Below are 19202 nucleotides of genomic sequence, written 5' to 3' on the forward strand. Positions count from 1 at the left end.
ACAGAAACATTATGGAAGCAACACAAGTGATTACAAACACAGGAATGAGGTAAGTTATTATTAGTGCAAAAAGCAAGCATATGCTAAAAGCAAAGCATATGGATTTAAAATAAAGAGAATGAATTTTATGGAAGTTTTAATACAAGACCAGAAAGGTCTCTTGTAAACATTGGTATTTACAAGTTTAAGATTTATACAACTACAAAAGGATAATTCTAAATATTAGTAGTGCATTTACAATGAATTTATGTTTTTTGTAATAAGAGAAATGACTAAGTTTATCTTTTTCCTTTTAAATCTTCAGGGGATATCTTTCAAGATTAAGATATTTGTTACAAATAGTAGAAAAATCATTTCTTTACAAAAAAAGTATATATTAAAATATTTATACATTTTAAGTTACTATATAATAACTGGAAATTTTTGCCTTGTACTCAGGCACCACAATGAAGAATGTGGTATAAGGAACTGAAACCAAACAGAATTTGCTCATATACCAAATCTTATGAATTATCTAGGCAAGATCTGTAGCAATCATGGGGACTCCACCTCAAATACTACTGCATGGGCCAATTTTTTCTTTCTTTATTAATGTTTAATTTGAAACAGTGTGGTTTTTTACATTTTAACTATCACTACCAAAAAGAGCTACTGGATAGAGTGTGGTCCTCCACCCCACCACCTTCAATATAGTTTCTATATGGTACTCATACCTGAGCAAGGCTGTATAACGCTCATGTTTCAAACGTAAAAAAGGTTATATATTTTTAAGATAAAAACAATGCAAAAATAAAATATTTGTAGCATTTACAAATAGTACAAGAGTTACATTAAACACTACATTCAAAATTTGACATTTATTATGTTGTTTCTACTTTGAGCTTGACGTTTTCATATCTGCAAAAAGAAGGAGACATTGTTAAACATTTCATAATTTCACATCGCGTACGTCATCAAACACTTTCAAACAACAACTCTTTCAGAGTTCTGGGATACACATCATGGTCAAACCCCTTGCCAATTAAGGGATTAAAACAGCATCGGAAGATGACACATTATGAAAGACAACTTCTTCATTATTGCTCTCCACCTTAGGACAACACATGTTAAAAAAAAAGCAGCGGTGTATTCAACAGTTCGCTTTCAACCACACGCCGTGGATCACAGCCCTCAAACTGAGAGGTCGGCTAAACCCATACAACAGTTCACTGCTCCCCGAGGGGGTGTGGGCACACTCCCCCCACTCTGCCATTCCTAACTTTCCTCCATGCTCACAGGGCCCCTTGCTGAGCAAAAGCAGCTCCCAACTAGCGGAAAGCTAAGCCACAAAGGAGAAGGAGTGGGATGACAAAGAGACACCAGCAAAGCTTCTTGTTTTGAGCCCCTGGATTGGCTCGCTTGAAAGGTGAGCCAGAACTCATCAGGCTAAAAACTAATCTTTATTTTCAGTGGATCCACTCCCATCCCCAACTCATCACAAACCTGCACAAATTCAAGTGCAGGGACAAGATCACAAAACCTCTTCTGGCTGCAATACAGACTTTAAAGTGTATATGTGTCACAAAAATGCACCTTACAAAAAACGTTTCTAATAAGGAGGGGGGAAAGATTGGAAAAGATTGGAAAAGAAACCAAAACAACTGATTAAACTCATGCATGTAACTGGATTACTTCTTGTTAGAATGAAAAAGTTTTGAGCCGAAGTGAAGCCTGGGGAAATCAGAAGCTCACTAGGCTTTTATTATTTGAGGGACTGGGTAAGACTCAATAACCCACATTTCGGTACTTACTTGTCTTTGCTTGAGAAATATAAAATTTTTTTTTAAAACATTATGCCAAATTCAACAATTAAATTTTCTTAAAACTTCTGTAAGGAACAAAATATTTCAAGAACTTCACATGCACTGCTGAGAAAAGCATTGGTTACGCCATTTTCTCCGCCACATCTACAGCCCATTTAAATGCTGCATCTGGCGTTGACTTTACCTTGAAGCCATCGAACTTGTGTGGCTGGGCCGTATCCTCTCTCATTCTTTGCAGAAATTCTGAACACTATCGCAGGACGGGAAGTGTAATCAACATGAGCATTTGAAAGCTGGGCAGCAGTCACTATACATGATGTTTTAAGACCACAGTATATTCTCATAAATACAAGCTGACTTGGATTTTCTTGTAATTGTGTGGAACGGATTGCTAAGTAGGCAGAATATTCTAAAATATTTCCAGAAGGTGAAGCAGGAGGCTCCCAAGAAAGATGAATACAGTCTACACTCTGAAGAAAAACGGGAGAAAACGGTAGGTAACCGGTAAATACTCAAATATATATATGTAAAAATTATATATATATAAAAAACCCCATAAAAATACAAAAAACCTCTAAACATCATCTGAAAATTCTAACCTAACATCATCACTCTTTGGAGGTAAGGATGTGTCTTTTGACTTTTTAAAAAAAAGCATGATAAACCTCTATAGGTTTAAGGATGCAGAAAGAGAAAATCATGGGGAAACTATCAGATGATTAAGATGTGTATCTGGTAACATGATTGTTAGGGTCTTCAAATAATTCTTTATAGCCAATTCGTTAAAGAAAATTACATTGAGCAGAATTAACCAAGTAACCATTTGACACTATTTTATATGACAATTTTAACTTGAAAAAAACCCCAACAACAAACCAACTAAACCCAAGCTGAGATTAAGCTTGTGACCAGAATTTTATACATCAGAACTAGAATTACCTATATTTCTCACCTTGGTGATTTTGACTGTTGAAGGAGCTCCTGGAAAACCTGGAATACAAGTCTTGAATTCACTGATTTTACTGAAAGGCCCAACACCACAGCCATTAATTGCAGCAACTCTGAACCTGTACACTGTGCCTGGAAAAAGATCCTGTTTCTTAAGTAACCTGTAGTCTGGTACATCTGCACTTTCCATCTGAAAATAAAACAACATTTGTATTAATTTTTAAAATATTCTAAACACAATCAGCCTAAAAAATATAAAGTAGGTAGTGATAAACTGAGATTTCTAAGTTTAATTGAAACTGAAAATCTATCTAATACTTTTGTACTTAAATCAGAATTTACGAAAACGTTCTGACTGGCACTAGCTCACCTCAAAACAGCTGATCTAAGATGCAATATGAGAATACATTTCTAACAAAAAAAAAAAAATCCCCTATTTTTCAGTCATTTAAATTGAACTGCACCTCTTGGTTATTTTTACTTGGGAAAGTAAGAGCAAAGTAGTATTTCCAACTGTATAGCTTATGATTTAATTAGCACACTCTTCTGTCCTAAAAAAAAAAAATTTCTTTCAAAACCAGTTATTCCTATAGCTATGAGTTGCAATTTGATGTGTAGGTAATCAAAATGCTTTTAAAGAAAAACACTGTAAGTAACAAATAGGTTTCTGAAACATTATGTGCTACTGTACTTCCATGTTTAAAATATGCATTGATGCATCCTTGAAACTTCCAGTGGAACTATTTTCCTTCTGAATAACATATGAGAAATCACAATCAACGTAAACACTGTAAAAAGTACTACACTCTTTGTGTAATATTTATAATGAAGTGCATTCAAAGAAAGTGTTCTGTTCTTTTGTTTCTGTCTCAAGGAAACGTACACCCATTGTTTTTGTTTCTGGTTCACTAGGACATCATTGATTTACACTTCACCATCAAAACTACAACATTTTTGCAAGTTTCACAGGTATAGCTTTTTCTTATATAAACTAGATGTGCAACAACATTAACTTAGAGAAATCTAATGCAAAACCCACTACAGTTCCATATCTAGTCCTTTTGAACAGCCTAGCCTATGTCTTGTTAGTATCTTTAATTTGTAAGCAAAGATTGTGGAAACAGAGAAGAAACTTTGATTGAAACATTTCAATGCTGTACTGAAATAACATATTAAAACACTGTGGTGTTTTTTAGTTTTTAAGAATTTTTACTGGTTTGAGAGTTCTCTAATTTTTTTCCCTAAGGCTAAAAATAGAAATACAGAAATAATTAGCAATAGCAAAATAAGATGTTCCATATTATCATACAAAAACAACAGAAGAAAACTCATCTGGTTTAGGAAATAGTAAAAAAAGGCGAGCAAAATACATGAGGAACTACTGGTCACAAAATACAAAACTCCTGTAAGCATCAGATCCTGCTCCAGTATCAGAAAATCCCGCATTTTGTTGTCCACCACGTAAGCAACAGATTCCAAGATACGTATGTGCAAGTTATGTCAGAGAAGAATTAGCAGCTACCTTGTTAGAGATGCTCAGTGTTTCTTCTGGCAGCAAGTAGAACTGGCTCACCACAGCGCTGCTGTTCTTAAAAATTCCAACATCATACCACTGCCGGTCTTTTGTTTTCACCGGTGCCATCTGCCTTTGTGGAGTTTTCTAGTATTTGAAGAACACGTTATGCAGACTACCCGTACTTCAACGTAAGGTAAAAAAAACGTTAAGACTAGTATATGTAAGAGACAACCCCCTTTTATACCAGTGTTGCTTTCTTATACTTCAAATGAATAGCATATATTATTAAAATACTCTTCAAAACCAACTGGTTCTTACACATTGACTTAGACACAGTCCATCATTTAAAAAAAAAAAAACTAAACAGTTGGGATGTCACCTCTGACATTCTGGTTTAAACAGGGAGGAGGGGAAGAAGTTTAAAAGCTGTAGAACTAGGTGTCTGTAGCAGCATGTAGTTGTGAGTTAATTTCACTCAGAGGTCAAGAAGTTCCACAACGTGATCGAACATCAGTAGCTCTACCTGGGACTGAGCTATACCTCAGCCCCAAACATACTCTCTCTCTTTCAAGCCGCTGCTGAACTCGCTTGCAGCTGAGAGGAGGGCCTCTGCTGTGGCATGGGGTGATGGTGGTGGAGGGCATGGGAACTGTTCCTGACTGACCCAGAAAGACAAACCATCTTTCTTGCTTGTCTCCAGGCACCGGGGAGGGTGCTTGCACTGTCAGTGTGCCCAGCACCGACAGGCCATGATCCTGCTAGCATGGAAAAGGGGCAGCAGTGGCAGCTGCTCTTGGCAAAAGCACCGCAACCCTTTAGTAGCAGCTGCTTCTTCCCATCCTTAGCTCCTCTCTTTTGGTGGCAACAGTGGCACCTTGGTTTTGTGCATTAAGTTGTAAGCAGGTGAAATAGGAAGCATTTACTTTTTCAGGCAGTATTTACAGCTTGCATAGCCAGTCCCCATCTCCTCTAGGGAAAAACATCAAGATGTCAGTTTAGTTATGTTTCAAACCTATAGATCAGCAGCTAACACTAGTCTGATGCAATACATACTTCATTTTAAATTCAGTTGTGCATACAGAAAAACATTTTACATTTGCACATCATGCAGCAGAGAGACCATTCCACTGTGCCAGTCGATAAAAATGACTCAACAGCTGAAACACATACTTGGATCTCCTCCCAACTACACAACTGCTACTTAGACTCAAATCACACCCACACAACGCAATTAGTTTTACAACAGAAATGTTTACCCCGTATTATTCATTTCAAGCCCTAAATATACATTGCTTTTCATTCAGATATTATTAAAGGAAAACCGAAGAGCCCTTACAACTAATCAACAGAACAATAAATGCAGCAATTTGATTATACTTTTTCAGACTTACAGAGGAGTGTGAATCATTTGTCTGTCCAATATTGACCTTTGTCGAAGGCATGATATAAGCAGTTTCAGCAGCTAGAAACAAAAAGTTAGATTTAAATTTTTCATATCACTTAAGCTTTTTAACACAAAGTCCACAGAGTATGAAAGTTGACCTCAATAGCCATTTACAAGTATTTGTTGCAAAACTCTGTCTCAGACTTCTTTTGCATGCGGTTCTATTTATAACATGAACAACTAATTTTGGCTTGCGTCACATTCACAGAACAATTGTAAGAGCCTGGCATTGCAGGCTGCTACAGATATTACAAACAGAAGGCAGGACTCAGAAAATCCTAAAAAGTGACAGAATTATGAAATCGATATGAAATATTTGTGAACAAATAATCTAAATACCAGATTGAGGCACATACTGATGATATTGTATGAATAGTCTAAGCATGAAATCTTAATTTGAATACATTGTTTCTGACATCAATACAGTCTGAATTCTGAACACGAGCAGTTAATCTTTAAACAATCCTAACAAATGGGAAAAAACATTTATTAATTTTAAAATTGAATCTTAAAAAAAGATTAAATCAAAGCACATAAGCAACTCAAGGGGATATTAGTATTCTATACTTGTGTTTCTGGTTTTTGCTTTTAAAATACAATACTGGGGTAAAAATGACACTGCTCACGTAGCGTCAATAATAGAATACAGTTCTTTAGTTAACACTCAAAACAACAGCAAGCACAGACTGTTGATAATCACTAAAAACAAAACTTGAAAAACTACCACTATGTTAGTTTCTGTGTTGCTGCTTATTTTGGATATTTCAAGCAGACTGTGAAGAGGTCACCAAATTTGACTAGTGGTAAGCTGGCCACATGAACCAGCCGTACTTGTTACGAAGGTCAATTGCTTAAAATCAAAACTATCTAAGGTTACTATTTGTAGTCTTTTGCTGACTAAATAAACAGACAATCACTGAATGAAAGCAAACGTGCTATGGGCACCAAAACTGGCTGCCACTGCTATTTAGAAAATGGGCTTCTGCATAAATGAAGATTTAAAGGACTTTTCATTTAGAGGAAACAAAGTGGTTTACAAATGTATAAAAGGAACATCCTGGTTTTAAGAGATGTTTAAATCATAGCAGAGATCATCCAGGCTGCCTAAGGTCCTCAGTGCCCAAAGCCCTATCTCAATCCCAGGTACTAGTCAAGATGGGAATCCCACCACACTAGAGGAACTCTGATGGCCTTAGATATATATGGCTCAAAATACAGTATGTGAAACACATTTCAAACCTTCAGATTTTGAATTGAATGTTGTTAGTGAAGTTTCATCTTTAACAACTGCCCCATTTGTACTTGATGATTCAGTTTTAACAGCCTGCTGGGTTACCATAGTTTGTGTGCTGGAGACAGTACTGGATACAGAAGCATCAGGATTTACAGTTCGTTTGTCCGAGTCATGTAATTCACCTACATTTGCTGAAGTCTGAGGACCTTAAGAAGAAAAGAAAATATTAACCAGAATTCAATATTGATAGCACCTAAAAAATCTCAACTTGATCTAATGGCTGTAGTTTCATATAAACCCAGAGTTTAGCTCAGATTTAGGTTAGCATGAATCTGATCAGATTAATTGCTAATGCTTTCTTTAGGTATGTAACTGTCCTGGTTTTGGCTGGGATAGAGTTCATTTTCTTCTTACTAGCAGGTACAGTGCTGTGTTTTGGATTTCAGATGAGAATGATGTTGATAACACACTGATGTTTTGGTTGTTGCTAAGCAATGTTTACCCCAAGTCAAGGGGTAAACAAGGGGTAAACTTTTCAACTTCTCAGACTGCTCTGCCAACGAGGGCTGAGGGTGCACGAGAAGCTGGAGGGGACACAGCCAGGACAGCTGACCCAAACTGGCCAAAGGGGTATTCCATACCATATGACTTCATGCTCAGCATATAACTTGGGGGAAGCTGGCCAGGGATTTGGACCACAGCTTGGGAACTAGCTGGACATCGGTGGTCTGCAGGTGGTGAGCAACTGTGCTGTGCATCACTTGTTTTGTATATTCTTTTATCATTATTATTGTTGTTATTATCATTGTCTTCCTCTTCTGTTCTATTAAACTGTCTTTATCTCAACTCATGAGTTTTACTTTTTTTCCTCCAATTCTCTCCCCCATCCCACTGATGCAGGGGGAGCAGTGAGCGAATGGCTGTGTGGTTGTTTTAGCTGCCTGCCGGGTTAAACCATGGCAATAACTTAACAAGAGTTTGTCTGCATGGTCATAAACAGAAATATGTAAAGAGTTACATTAAAACAGCAATTTAATTTGTTTTAAGCTTGCTATTCTATATCTATTTGGTTACAAAAGGATTAATTTGGGAAAAAATCCTAATATAAAGTATCCACACAAATCAGTATCATAGATTTATAACAATCAACTGAAGATTAACCTGTGGAAGCCTGTTTCTCACTTAGCACTAAGATCCAAAATTCCCACACAATATTTAAATTATGTGGTAAAGAAAATTAAAATCCAACAACCTGTAAATTACATGGAAGTCAAACATAAACAGATCAGGTGATTGAGCCTGGATTCACCACACAGAACTTAAAGCACTTCAGTGAAATGCCTAAATCAGTGCCTGGTCATCTTCTGTTTCCTCTACAGTCAGAGAAAAACATGCTCGTCTCTATACTGCCTAAAATTTTACACTGGCTAATAGCTTTTGACTATTAACAGACAGAAGGAATATCAAAGAGTCCCTGGGGTTACTATCACCTTAATGTTGTAAAATGAATCTAGCCATGTCAGTCAATTCTTTGATGTTAAAAATGGCTATTTATGTTTAGAGACACATTTGCCACCATAATAATGAATATCTTGAGAATTTCATATCCCTTGCAACACTTCAAACAACTTAAGATGTCATTTTTCCTCATATCTTCTAAAAATATGTACAGTAATAACTAGTACAAGTTGGGTTTTTTAAACTACAAAGGCCTCTAAAATAATTTTAAATTGCAAGACAGAAATAATCTTATTTTATGTTTATGAGATGAATTTTAACTCTCACTTTTTCATTAATTTTTATTCTATAGTCATCTTACTTGATGTACAAACAGGCAAAAGAGAAGGGGCATTTGATTCTTTGAATCCTGTAGCATCTGCATGGTTTCTCATAGTCTCCTGTGTAATCTTGTTTTCAGGTGCTGCAACCTTTTCTTTTCCTTCTACTTTTAGTAATGAGTTGGATGAAAGGGAAACTTGGACCTAACCAAAACAACACATTTGTTAATGTTTAACTGCAAAGTTCAGAAATTTCAGTTGCAAACATGGCATGAAAATCCTTGCTCGAAAACAACAAACAAAAATCCTCCAACAAATCCCCCTAGCACTTTAAATTAAAACAAGAAACCAACCTCACAATCCACCTTATCTTAGCCATGATAAAGCGAAGACTCAAACTCTTGTGTTATTAATGGAAGTTCATTGATGCATACATTTAGACTACTGGGGAACTTACAGAGGCTTTCAATCTTTGCTTTCCTGGCACATACCTAAGATACTTCTACTGTTCGTAAAATGTATAGAACTTCTAACGTGTGTTTTCTACAAGAATACGTTATGGATCCCATACAGATCTGAGGCCTTACACAATTAAGAAAAGGTCTAAACTTCTAAAAATTTCATCCTTTAGCCAGAGTTAGTCTTCCCTCTTCCTTTTAAATTCGCAAAACAGTAGAACATGTATAACTGCACAACCAGAATAGATAATAATTGGGTTTATACTGTAGTAGGAACCTACAACTAAGCAGACTAGCATACAAACACTAACAAAGAAGGAGAATGCCTTATCCTTGTTGCCTCCCACAGTAATTGCAGCAACATTTTGAGGATGAACAGTATTTCTACTGGTATCAGGCTCCCAGTTAGCACTCTGGAAGTCAACACAATTGCAGTTTCCTTTCTGCATTACCCGGAAGAGGACTTTAAAGATCATCTGTCAATCATAAAAGTAAAAAGGATGTAAGAAAACCGATGCAATTACTTCAGCAGGTGTCCTTTTTTTTTGTTTGATTTTGGGGTTTTTTCTAAGGCCTAAAAAGTGTGCAGGGACTTTAAAACTGAGAAAGTGTTCTGGCAGTTCTGTTGCTTCCCACACTGCTTTGTCACTTAGGCATTTTTCAGTTTACACTTACGTTATTAGGAATGACATTATTTGTTTGGCTGGGATGATCCACCTTCATTTCTGGATAAGGGACACTAGGCAATGATTGTGGACTTTGATGTAGAGAAGAGCCACCTTTCAGGTAAACAAAAGCAAATTCCAATCAGTTACATAAAACTTAATATTACGTTGGTTGGAATCTATTCCAGTAAGCAAGAGGGAGACCCGAAGTCGCCTGAAAGAAGACTTGGTTGTAAGACTAAAATGAAACTGCATGGAGAAACAGTCAGGTAAAATCCCTGCCTCACTGTTTCCTTTCTCAAATTGGGCCCAGCACTGTACAAATATCTTCATATTCAGATAGCTGGCCAAAACTCACAGTGACAAGTTAAAGCTGAGTTTTCCATAGTTATAATGCATGCGTTTTGTAAACAACCAAAGAAATAGGGTCTCTCAAAATGATTTTTTAAAAAACAAACTCATACTATTTGTGCAATCCTCTACTCTCTCTTTGCACAAACATTAGTGTAATGTGATCTGACTACTACCTTGTGAACTCAGCACTGATGTCTCAGGAACCCCAGTACCAGGTATTCCAACTGCTGATGGCACTGGTGAGTCAGCATGTAATTGAAGAAGATATCCTTCAACTGTAGGTACTTCATCCCATTTCACTTGAAAAGAGTTGGTTGTAGCTCTAATCAGCTGTACCTGTGATGGTGCTGGAGGTTTCTCTACAAGAAACCAATAAAACACAGATGGCATGTTTGAAATTGCCCTCCTTTATCAGTTTAAGCAATATCTATATGCAAGCAAAATCAATAGCTCCTTTTTCACTGATGTACTATATACACCAGACTCAACAAGAAACAGGTGTCAAAGGTTGCAAATCAAGTCAGAGATTTATAAAGTGCGATTCTAGAGTGTTCAAAAATGCTGAAGTTTTGTTGTTTTGTTTTTTTAATGGCTCTGCTGCTGCCAGTAAATCTTTGGGTTGTATATACTTCATTATAGGTATTACAGAGATAAGAGATCCTTGTCCTTTCCTAAAAGGCTGCACACAGCTCTCTGGCTCCTAAAGCTTTACATATTCCTGGAAAGGATTCACAGAAGATTGTGCTTCCTTTTGGTTGCTCTCTGTAGCTAAAGTGAGCTTTCCCTCAAACTTCTGCAGGGGCTGAAGCCTAGGCACAATTCAATGCCAACAACCTGCTTCTCTCACTTGCGTTGATGCCTGACCAGGCTCCACTCTGAAGCACATCCCTCCCCTGCTACTCTTTTTCATCTTCTCACCTTCCTGAGGAAAATAAAAATAAAAAAGGAAAAACAAAAGAAAACATGATCTCCTAAATGTTTCACAAATCTCCAGTAACCATTCTCACGCTTCCACTTGAGTAGGCAACAACCCTCTCCCAAAAGTACTATTCTAGTTCCCTCTCTCCTGATACCATCTCAGTGTCCTGCCATCAAGCCAGCTACTAATGAGTGATTAGGGCTCCAGAATTCCCTTTAGCCCTCGGAACAATTTGGTCCTTTCTCAGATTTGACAGTATCTTTTTGCAGTCCAAGAGATGAGGAAGCAGCAGCAGCAATGATCCCAAGAGAAGGAGAGGTTTGGTAAAAAAGAGTAAGTAGCAGCAGCAAAGATCACTAAGAAGAGAGGCCAGGAACCTCGAGTTTAGGTAAAACACCCTTTAGCACCTTGTATCTACTGACTATGGCATGCAATGCAGAATCTAGACACAAAGTTATTTCAGGGGCTTTAAACAAGCCTTCTTATTTTTTTCAGTTTAAGTTATAGCTGTAGCCTTCAAACAATCAACAGTGAAGCATGGTTTATTTAAATAACCTTTAAAATTTACGTAATCTTTGAGTTTGCTACAGCTTTAGATGTTCTGATCATCAACGATGCCAGCTCCCCATATGTTAATAAAATATGGAACATAGTACAAGTCTCTTATTTATTTCTGACTCACCAGTATCAAGGTACCAAAGATCTTTGCAGCAAACTTGATTGTTCCAAGCTTTTCTGTAACCATCTCTACCACTCCAGATATACAGACGAGTGCCAACTGCTACAGCACAGTGTCCTGCTCTTGGCCCTGGTAACAAGTTACTTTTGTCCTCCTGGCAATCTGAGATCAGACCTATCCATTCTGTGGTATCTAGTAAATGAAACTCAAAACATTTAGTTTCTAGATGTTTTCCAAAACAAACAAAACAGATGTTAATACACTTAACTGATCAGAGAAAATAAAAATAAATCACCTCTGTTTTTAAAGACAATTGCACTTAAATTTGCAGTATTACAAAGAGAAGGTCGCTTTCCAATTAGTTTGCAAGACACGATCAATTAATACAGGATGAATTTTCTGACCTCTGGTTGTCTCTCTCGGGCAAATACAAGATCGAAGCTGAGCATTCAGGGATAGTACTATCACATTTAGAAAAAAACTCATTTCAGGATCTGTCTCTTGTGGTGTTCTATAAATTAAGTAAAAGTATTTATATTACTTAGTATTAAAGTTGTATTAACAAAGATTTGCATCAGCAAACCTGCTGAATGTTCAAAGAAAAATAATTACAAAAATCACTTCTTAAGAAAGATGTAAAAAAGTGGCATCTTCTTTAGTCAGCTAGGATTAGAACTGTATCCTCAAACTTTTCTCAGGGTCTTTAAAATATTTATTCTACTCTGTTAAGAAAGTATTAATTCAAAATGCCCACTCCCAAAAAGATAGAAACACTAACCCAAATTAAGATAAGAAAATGAACCGGTACATTTCCATTCACCATCATGAGCAGAAATTTCACCTCCTGCTGACTGTGGAACCCATCCACCAAAAACATACATTCTGAAATATAGGAGAAGAGGGAAGAGGGAAAAAGAAAAGAAAAGCCAATTAACATTCAGATCTGCTGCATGTGCTCTCTCAAACTAGGACAAAACAGAAAATTTCCAGTGCTTTACAGTTCTGGTTTACAGCAGATTTTATTTGTGTCTACTCTCTTTAGAAACTACTGTCGCAGACATCTACCTTCTGAAAATTCTGAGTAAGTTAACTGATTAAAAAACCCAACCAAACAACATCTCTCCAAACTCAACCAACTTCCCAGAAACAGAAGTTAATACTGTACCTTTTTACAAACCACCAAACTGCTAATACTCCCCCCAAAAAATCACACATTTACACAGAATTTCTACAACCCTTTACTGCAGACCTCTCAATAAACCATTCTAAAATTAGAAGGCCGGTATCTAAGTCAGATATCAAAATTTAAAAACGTAATGCAGGCTATAAACTATTAACATTTTAAGTAAATACTAAAAAGCTAAGCTGTTGGATCACAAGATACAAAGCTTTCACACTTCCTTCCCCCCTTGCTTCTTTCTCCTCATGCCAGCTTGTAAACTGATATAAAATGGGCTGAAACCCATGTTTAAAAGTCCATTTTATCAATGCTATCTGCCAAAACAAACCATACTGGCAAGAAGCAAAGTAATGAGGAGCAGACTACAGAAAAAATGGCCCACAAAAATGTGGAATGGTTTTGCCTAGAACTAGTTCTACTCTTTGGGCAGTTTCTTTGCGTAGCTAGTTCATTGTGTCACAAACAGAGAGGGACTCAAGTTGGCTCCTGACAGAGCCAGCTCTGGTCCAGTGGAGACCGCCCCGGAATGCACAAAGGTGCCTTAAGAAGCCTGGAAAGCTGCTCGTGGGTTGGGCAGATTGTCCTGCTGGATGGAAACACCGACAGTTTGATGCCCTTAAATTAACAACGGTACTTTTTCATTTCCACTGAGGTAGGATAATAGAAGCAGAAAAGTACTCTACAGGGCTGATGGTTTATACTGAGCAGTAGTGGATAAGCATCATCATTTTCCTACTAGGTGTACCTTTCTAGAGTTGAGCTTTTAACAACAGACATACTTGTTTCCTATTACATTGGCTGTATGGAGACTGCGAGGAAGTGGTACTGTTCCCTTTGTTTCTGGTCTTGACCAAGTCATGGTTTCTAAAAGAAAAAGAATAAAAACCATCAAAAAACTCGTTACTGTATATTTACTTGTTATTGTATATTTCACTACCTGGATTTTAGGAGGGATCATACCTCTAACATTCAACAAAACAAAATTTCACCTTTTTAAGATGGCCACTTTAAGAAAGAAGGCGCAATAGCAAGCACTTAAAGCTTCTTTTAAAATTCACAGGAAATACAAAATAATTGTTTATCAGTTTATCAAAAAGATACGTTGTAGTTTCACTATAGTTATTCAACTTGGCTATCATAGTGACAGTCTTTAAAGCACTCTAAGGAAACAATCTCACACTGTAACCAGAATCACTGAGGATAATATATGCAAACAATGCTGTATCTATTTAATTCCAAAAACTACACAAGGTTAACACTATGGTGTAAATCCCAATAATATCTGCACCACATCGTGCCATTAATCATTATATTCTGTGTTTCTTCCTCTTAGCTAGTAAGGCCCCTGCACTGACTTCTACTGGCAAATCAACTCACCTATGTCAAGTTCCCAGAGATCATTAAGCCGACAGCCACACATCCCTCCAAAAATATACATCTTTGGACTTCCCAAATCTTTTCTGCAGTATATGATGGCTGTGTGAGATTCTCGGGGAGATGGCAAGATCCCTTTGGTCACAGGAATACTCCAGCCAACAACGCCAGAACCGTGTTGCAGCTCCAGTTCATAGAAATCATTTAAATATCTAGGGTATTATTGTCGAAATATGAAAAATTCACTTATAAGCAAGATTACAAGTCAGCTTTTAACCCTGACCCCTTCCAAGTGTTACAGATTTCTGTCTTGGGAGAGTGTAGAATTTTAAAATCTCAAAACATTTCATAACATTCTGGAGAGTGCTGAAACTAAATGGATTTAAAACAAAAAATGAACTATTATAACTTGTTGCCTCTAAGGAAACATGCTTTCATATCCTACTTGATACACTGTATTACAGTAAAGAAACAGTCAACATTGGTAAACATTCTTAGCAGAAACCACTACATATGGACATACTTGGAATAAACTGCAAAGTTGTGAGAAATACACGATGACATGGGATGTTAGAGATTTCTGCAACTCTAAGGCAAGAAAGGTGAAAAGAAGCTGTTTCTTTTCTGATGTCTTCAGGCTGGCCAACAATTAGCCATTTGTTGCTGAATCTATCAGCAAGCTATTTTTAGATAATGGTCTTTCAATCTTGGCATTCACACCAGATACCTCGTTTACTGAGCTTAAAATTGCAGGTTTATAGTTCAGAGGATATAAGCATGCTGAACTGCAGGTGAATGTGGATATAAAACTTCAGCATTATAGCACTGTTTGCCAATAATAAAGGCAACTTGAGCTGTTACTTTAAAAAATTTCCAGGTGAATTCATAACTGTTTTCCACAGCATTATAGAGAAAACTTTCATTGTGAATTCCCTGATGACTCATAAGACTTTGCTCATTTAAGTAAGTCTAACAAATAAGCCATTCTTAAAAATATCACCCAAAATATTATGAAAAATACCAAAGTCTACTCAGGTTTCCCTCCAAAAATGCCAGAGCTGCCAGTCAGTTGAGAATATTGTGGGATTAGCAGAAGAAATATTTAAGCTTCTTAGCACGTAACCCCTCCACCACACAAATAATCCAAATGTGAGTACTTGGTACGCAGGACAGCCTCCCTAGAATGCTCCTCTTCAACGCTGCCATAACTAGTAATTTATTTTTAAAGACACTGAATTCAAACCAAATCAGCATACCTGGGAACATTATTATTTGAATCCTCACTTTCATTTGCCAGGCCACCAAATAAATAGCACTTGTTACCATATAAAGAAAAGCTGTGGCCAAGTCGAGGACAAGGTGGTGATCCAGTGGAAGGAGCTTGAGGTTTTACTTTTTTCCAGAGCCATCGACTTGCCTTAAAGACAAGAAAAATATATTCAGAAATATCTTCATTTATAGTCATTCATAGTCAATAGAATTCAGATAATATTAACACTCACATTTTCTGAATTATTTTTAAGGGAATGCTGGGCTTTTCTTAGGATATTAAAAGGGCATGTCAGAGCTAACCTTCATAAAACATTAAATATTTTATACTTTATATAGACTTTATATAGATTAGATGAAAGTCTCTTTTTCAAAGTTATTTAGATTTTTTCCCCCATCTTCAGAATCTATTTAAAGAATGTATTCTTCCTGGAGCAAAGCAAAGCTCATCTAACTTTCCTCTGCAGTTGGTAATATAAAATGTGTTTGTTCATAAATAGATAAATAAAGTAGTCCTCAAAACTGAAACATCTTCATACATTTCCTACCTGCAATTCATATAAATCATTACTGTATCTTCCATATTCAACCATTCCTCCAAAAACTAGTATTCTGGTACCATCACAAACAAATCCATGTGCTGCACAGCCTGGAGGAATATCTCCCCTTACAGCAGGAAGGAACCACTGATTTGTAACTATAGCAGAGAAAAGGAAAAAAGAAAAAAAAAGTAAACACTGAGAAGGAAAGTGTATTTTTAAACACCTCTGCTTTCTAAAGAATTACCTTATACCTGTAGATAACCGTGAGTGGGCTGTTTGTTTAACACCAAGTTTCAATTGAATTAAAACTTTTTTTTTTTAAATAAAAGGAAAAACACCTCTATCAAACCAATGCTACTCAATATATGAATGAGCACACGAGGTCACTGTAACTAAGTCAGTTACCAAGGGTCACCCAGAAATTTAATAGACTTGCCAAAAAAGAGGCTAATGAGGAACATAAGTGCAGATCCACACAAAAGAGGTAGCTATGCTAACTCAGAGGGAGCTAGCTCTAGAAACAGAATTATTAGAGCTACAGCAGCATGGCAGTGTGCCTGGACTTAATAGCCCTATTGAAAAACTAATTACACTGTTCAGGGACCAATGTTGATATCTACAGAGCACTGCAATGATACATGGGAGAGAAGAGGCACAGAGACAACAGAGAGCAACTGAGACTGCCTGATCCAGCAGCAGCGTACTGGTGTTTAAACTGTTCTGGAATGAAAAAATTACAGGAGATATTGTCTCCTTTTTCCTAAGCTTTTTGCATGAGCACAAAGAGGAAAACTGCAAAATTAGAAGCTTCCAGTCAATGTTGCTGCAGGGGATAAAGATGCCCTCGCTGCATCCCAGCTCCTTGGAAGTCATCACACTCGTAGCAAGAGCAATGGATGACATCCCAAACTCGCAGACCAGGTCACAACCCTGCATCTTAGCTCCCAGAGAAAAAAAGGTCAGTTGGGGCCAAACACTCATCTGGGAATTGGAATAACTGAGTCATGATCCTTTTTGTCACTGCCACAAAGGGGAAACACCTTTAGCAAAAACTCTGGGCAGAAAAATAAAAGTGATGTTAAGACTCACTCGAAAGGCACCCATCAGAACCTCCATTCTGTGAGATACAACAACCATCTGAAAGCTTTCTTTACATTACTCTTCAAAACAGAAAGGTCAAGAAATTTGTTTTTTCTCCCCCCAAAAATGTGATTGTGTACAGCAGATCTTTAAGCTACGATGGAAAAATCTGCTTGGAAGAACTCCAACAGTAAGCATTTTCCTCTTAACAAACTACCTCCAAAACATGTTTGTGCATCCAGATTTTATCTCAAAAACACTCAGTAAAAATACCATCACCTTTTTTTTTTGGGTGGGGGGAGGGGAAGGGGAAGAAGGGGACTGGGGCATGATAAGAATAATTTTTTAATGATTCTTAAAAGTTGGCAAGTTAAAAGGCTAGTTAACATGCTCTCACTTTCATGCTTTTGCTATGTTGCTCAAGCAGCCAACACTGGCTGACTAAGCAGCACAGATCAGTCACCTAACTCTCCCATCTCTGTCCAAGCTCTGAAATTACACAGAAGTTTTCCAGCTTCATACAGCATCCTGTACAGTAACTATTTAGGCATCTAATATCTCACGAATAAAATCGGTCTTGGGCAGCTTCCTGTTTGGAAAGGCTCCCAGTGCCAACATGTTCACTTTGCTAACTAAGATTTCTATTTCAGCGTGCTCAGCTCTCGCGAGCTGCCACCAGAGGGAAGAAGGGGGACCCGGACACCCGAGGGGGCTAATCCTGTCTGCACTCGTTCAGCCCAGAGCTGCCAGGGGAGACCCTGCACGCCACGGCGAGGGGCTGGGAAAGCAGAACTGATGCGAGGCGCAAAAAGAGATTTTTACAAGTTCCTTTTTTCCCCCCACACAGGAGCGTTAACCCTACTACATCAGCCCGGGCACAGCCCAACCCCGGGAGAGCCCCTCGCCCAGGGGCATTTCCCGCCTCCCCCCCTCCGCATTTTGGCTCCAGGCAGCTTTTCAGCCCGGGGACAGCCAGCCCGCCCGCCGCCCACCCAGCGCCAGCGGCTCGCCCGAGCCCCCCGCAGGCAATCCCGAAGGAGGACAGGAGGCTCGGGGGGGGGGGCGATGCTCCCCGCTGTGAGGAGGCCGGTGCCCAGCGGCGGCTGACCGGCGCCACCGGCGGCTAGAAACGTGACAGCCCCACCGCTGCTCCTCCTTCCCGCCGCCCCCCCCCCCACCTCACAGCCCCGGGCGCCCGCGCCCCCACCCCGGCCCGGCCCGGCCCCGCCCCGCGCGCTCCTTGTCCCCCGCCCGCGGCGGGGCGCGCCCGCCGCCCCGCCCCGCGCACCCGTGTTGTAGACGTGCAGCTCATCAGCGATGCCCTCGTTGCCGCCCCCGAAGATAATGACCAGCTCGCGGATGGCGACCGCGCGGTGCCCGTGGCGGGAGCGCGGCACCGGCCCCGTGAAGGAAGACACCCGCCTCCAGCTCAATCCAGCGGCGGCCGCCGCCATCTTACCGACACTCCCACAATGCACCGCGCGGCCGGGGCAGGTCGGGGGGGGGGAAGGGGGAGCGGCAGGTGGCGGCGGGCGCTGCCGCCGGTCACGTGATGGCGGTGGGGCGGGTGCCCGCCGGCGTCGGTTACCCTTCTCTTGAGGGGGAGCTTGACTCCCGGTCTCTTCCACGGCGGTGGCTGGGGGAGGCGGCGATCGCCTGCTGGGTGTTGGCCTGCTCCTCCTCGGCGAAGGGGGCCGGCTGAGAGGCGCAGCGAGGGAGCCGCGTCTTGTCCTCGTCCAGGGCGGGGACTTGGAGGCCGCCTTTTCGGCGTCCCCAGGCGCACCCCCTGGGCTGTGCCACAGCCTGCTCTGGCGCAGGCCTCAGCACGGCTCCCTCCGCCCCTCAGGAGCCCCCGATCTCGGCCCTGCTTCGGCAGGAGTCCTGCCCGGGGCGCCGGGCGGAGACAAGCCTTCCCGCCCCGCCTGTGGGGAGCTGCAGCCCGCCGCTCTGGGCTGCCGAG

At 39.5% G+C, this 19202-nt stretch overlaps 1 protein-coding gene across 2 annotated transcripts; it reads right to left on the reverse strand.

Annotated features, from left to right (window-relative positions):
* Positions 1 to 573: 573 nt before the first annotated feature.
* Positions 574 to 18836, reverse strand: HCFC2 (host cell factor C2). Of its 2 annotated transcripts, XM_054840052.1 has the most exons (16): positions 18531 to 18836; positions 16169 to 16317; positions 15608 to 15768; positions 14355 to 14563; positions 13757 to 13841; positions 12576 to 12679; positions 11801 to 11989; positions 10373 to 10558; positions 9856 to 9959; positions 8764 to 8926; positions 6950 to 7150; positions 5658 to 5728; positions 4273 to 4410; positions 2755 to 2940; positions 1987 to 2272; positions 574 to 897 (listed from the first exon to the last, which is right to left on the reverse strand). In XM_054840052.1, the coding sequence occupies exons 1-16, from the start codon at positions 18694 to 18696 to the stop codon at positions 872 to 874; spliced, it is 2424 nt and encodes an 807-aa protein (XP_054696027.1). In that variant the 5' UTR covers positions 18697 to 18836; the 3' UTR covers positions 574 to 871. The 2 variants fall into 2 exon arrangements, with proteins under 2 accessions (XP_054696027.1, XP_054696019.1); XM_054840044.1 differs by lacking the exon at positions 574 to 897 and having other exon boundaries at positions 907 to 2272.
* Between the last annotated feature and the right edge of the window lie 366 nt (positions 18837 to 19202).

The sequence above is a fragment of the Grus americana genome, chromosome 1, assembly GCF_028858705.1.
Source record: "Grus americana isolate bGruAme1 chromosome 1, bGruAme1.mat, whole genome shotgun sequence".
Taxonomy (NCBI): Eukaryota; Metazoa; Chordata; class Aves; order Gruiformes; family Gruidae; genus Grus; species Grus americana.

What these genes read in the sequence shown, in the direction of transcription:
- HCFC2 (XM_054840044.1), bottom strand. Translation starts at nt 18,696, where the DNA reads ATGGCGGCGGCCGCCGCTGGATTGAGCTGGAGGCGGGTGTCTTCCTTC. An exon ending in ATAATGTCATTCCTAATAAC is followed by an intron (nt 8,927 to 9,855) that starts GTAAGTGTAAAC and finishes TGTTTTGGTTAG; the next exon opens with GTCCAAGTTTCCCTTTCATC. An exon ending in CACTGAGCATCTCTAACAAG is followed by an intron (nt 2,941 to 4,272) that starts GTAGCTGCTAAT and finishes TTTTATTTTCAG; the next exon opens with ATGGAAAGTGCAGATGTACC.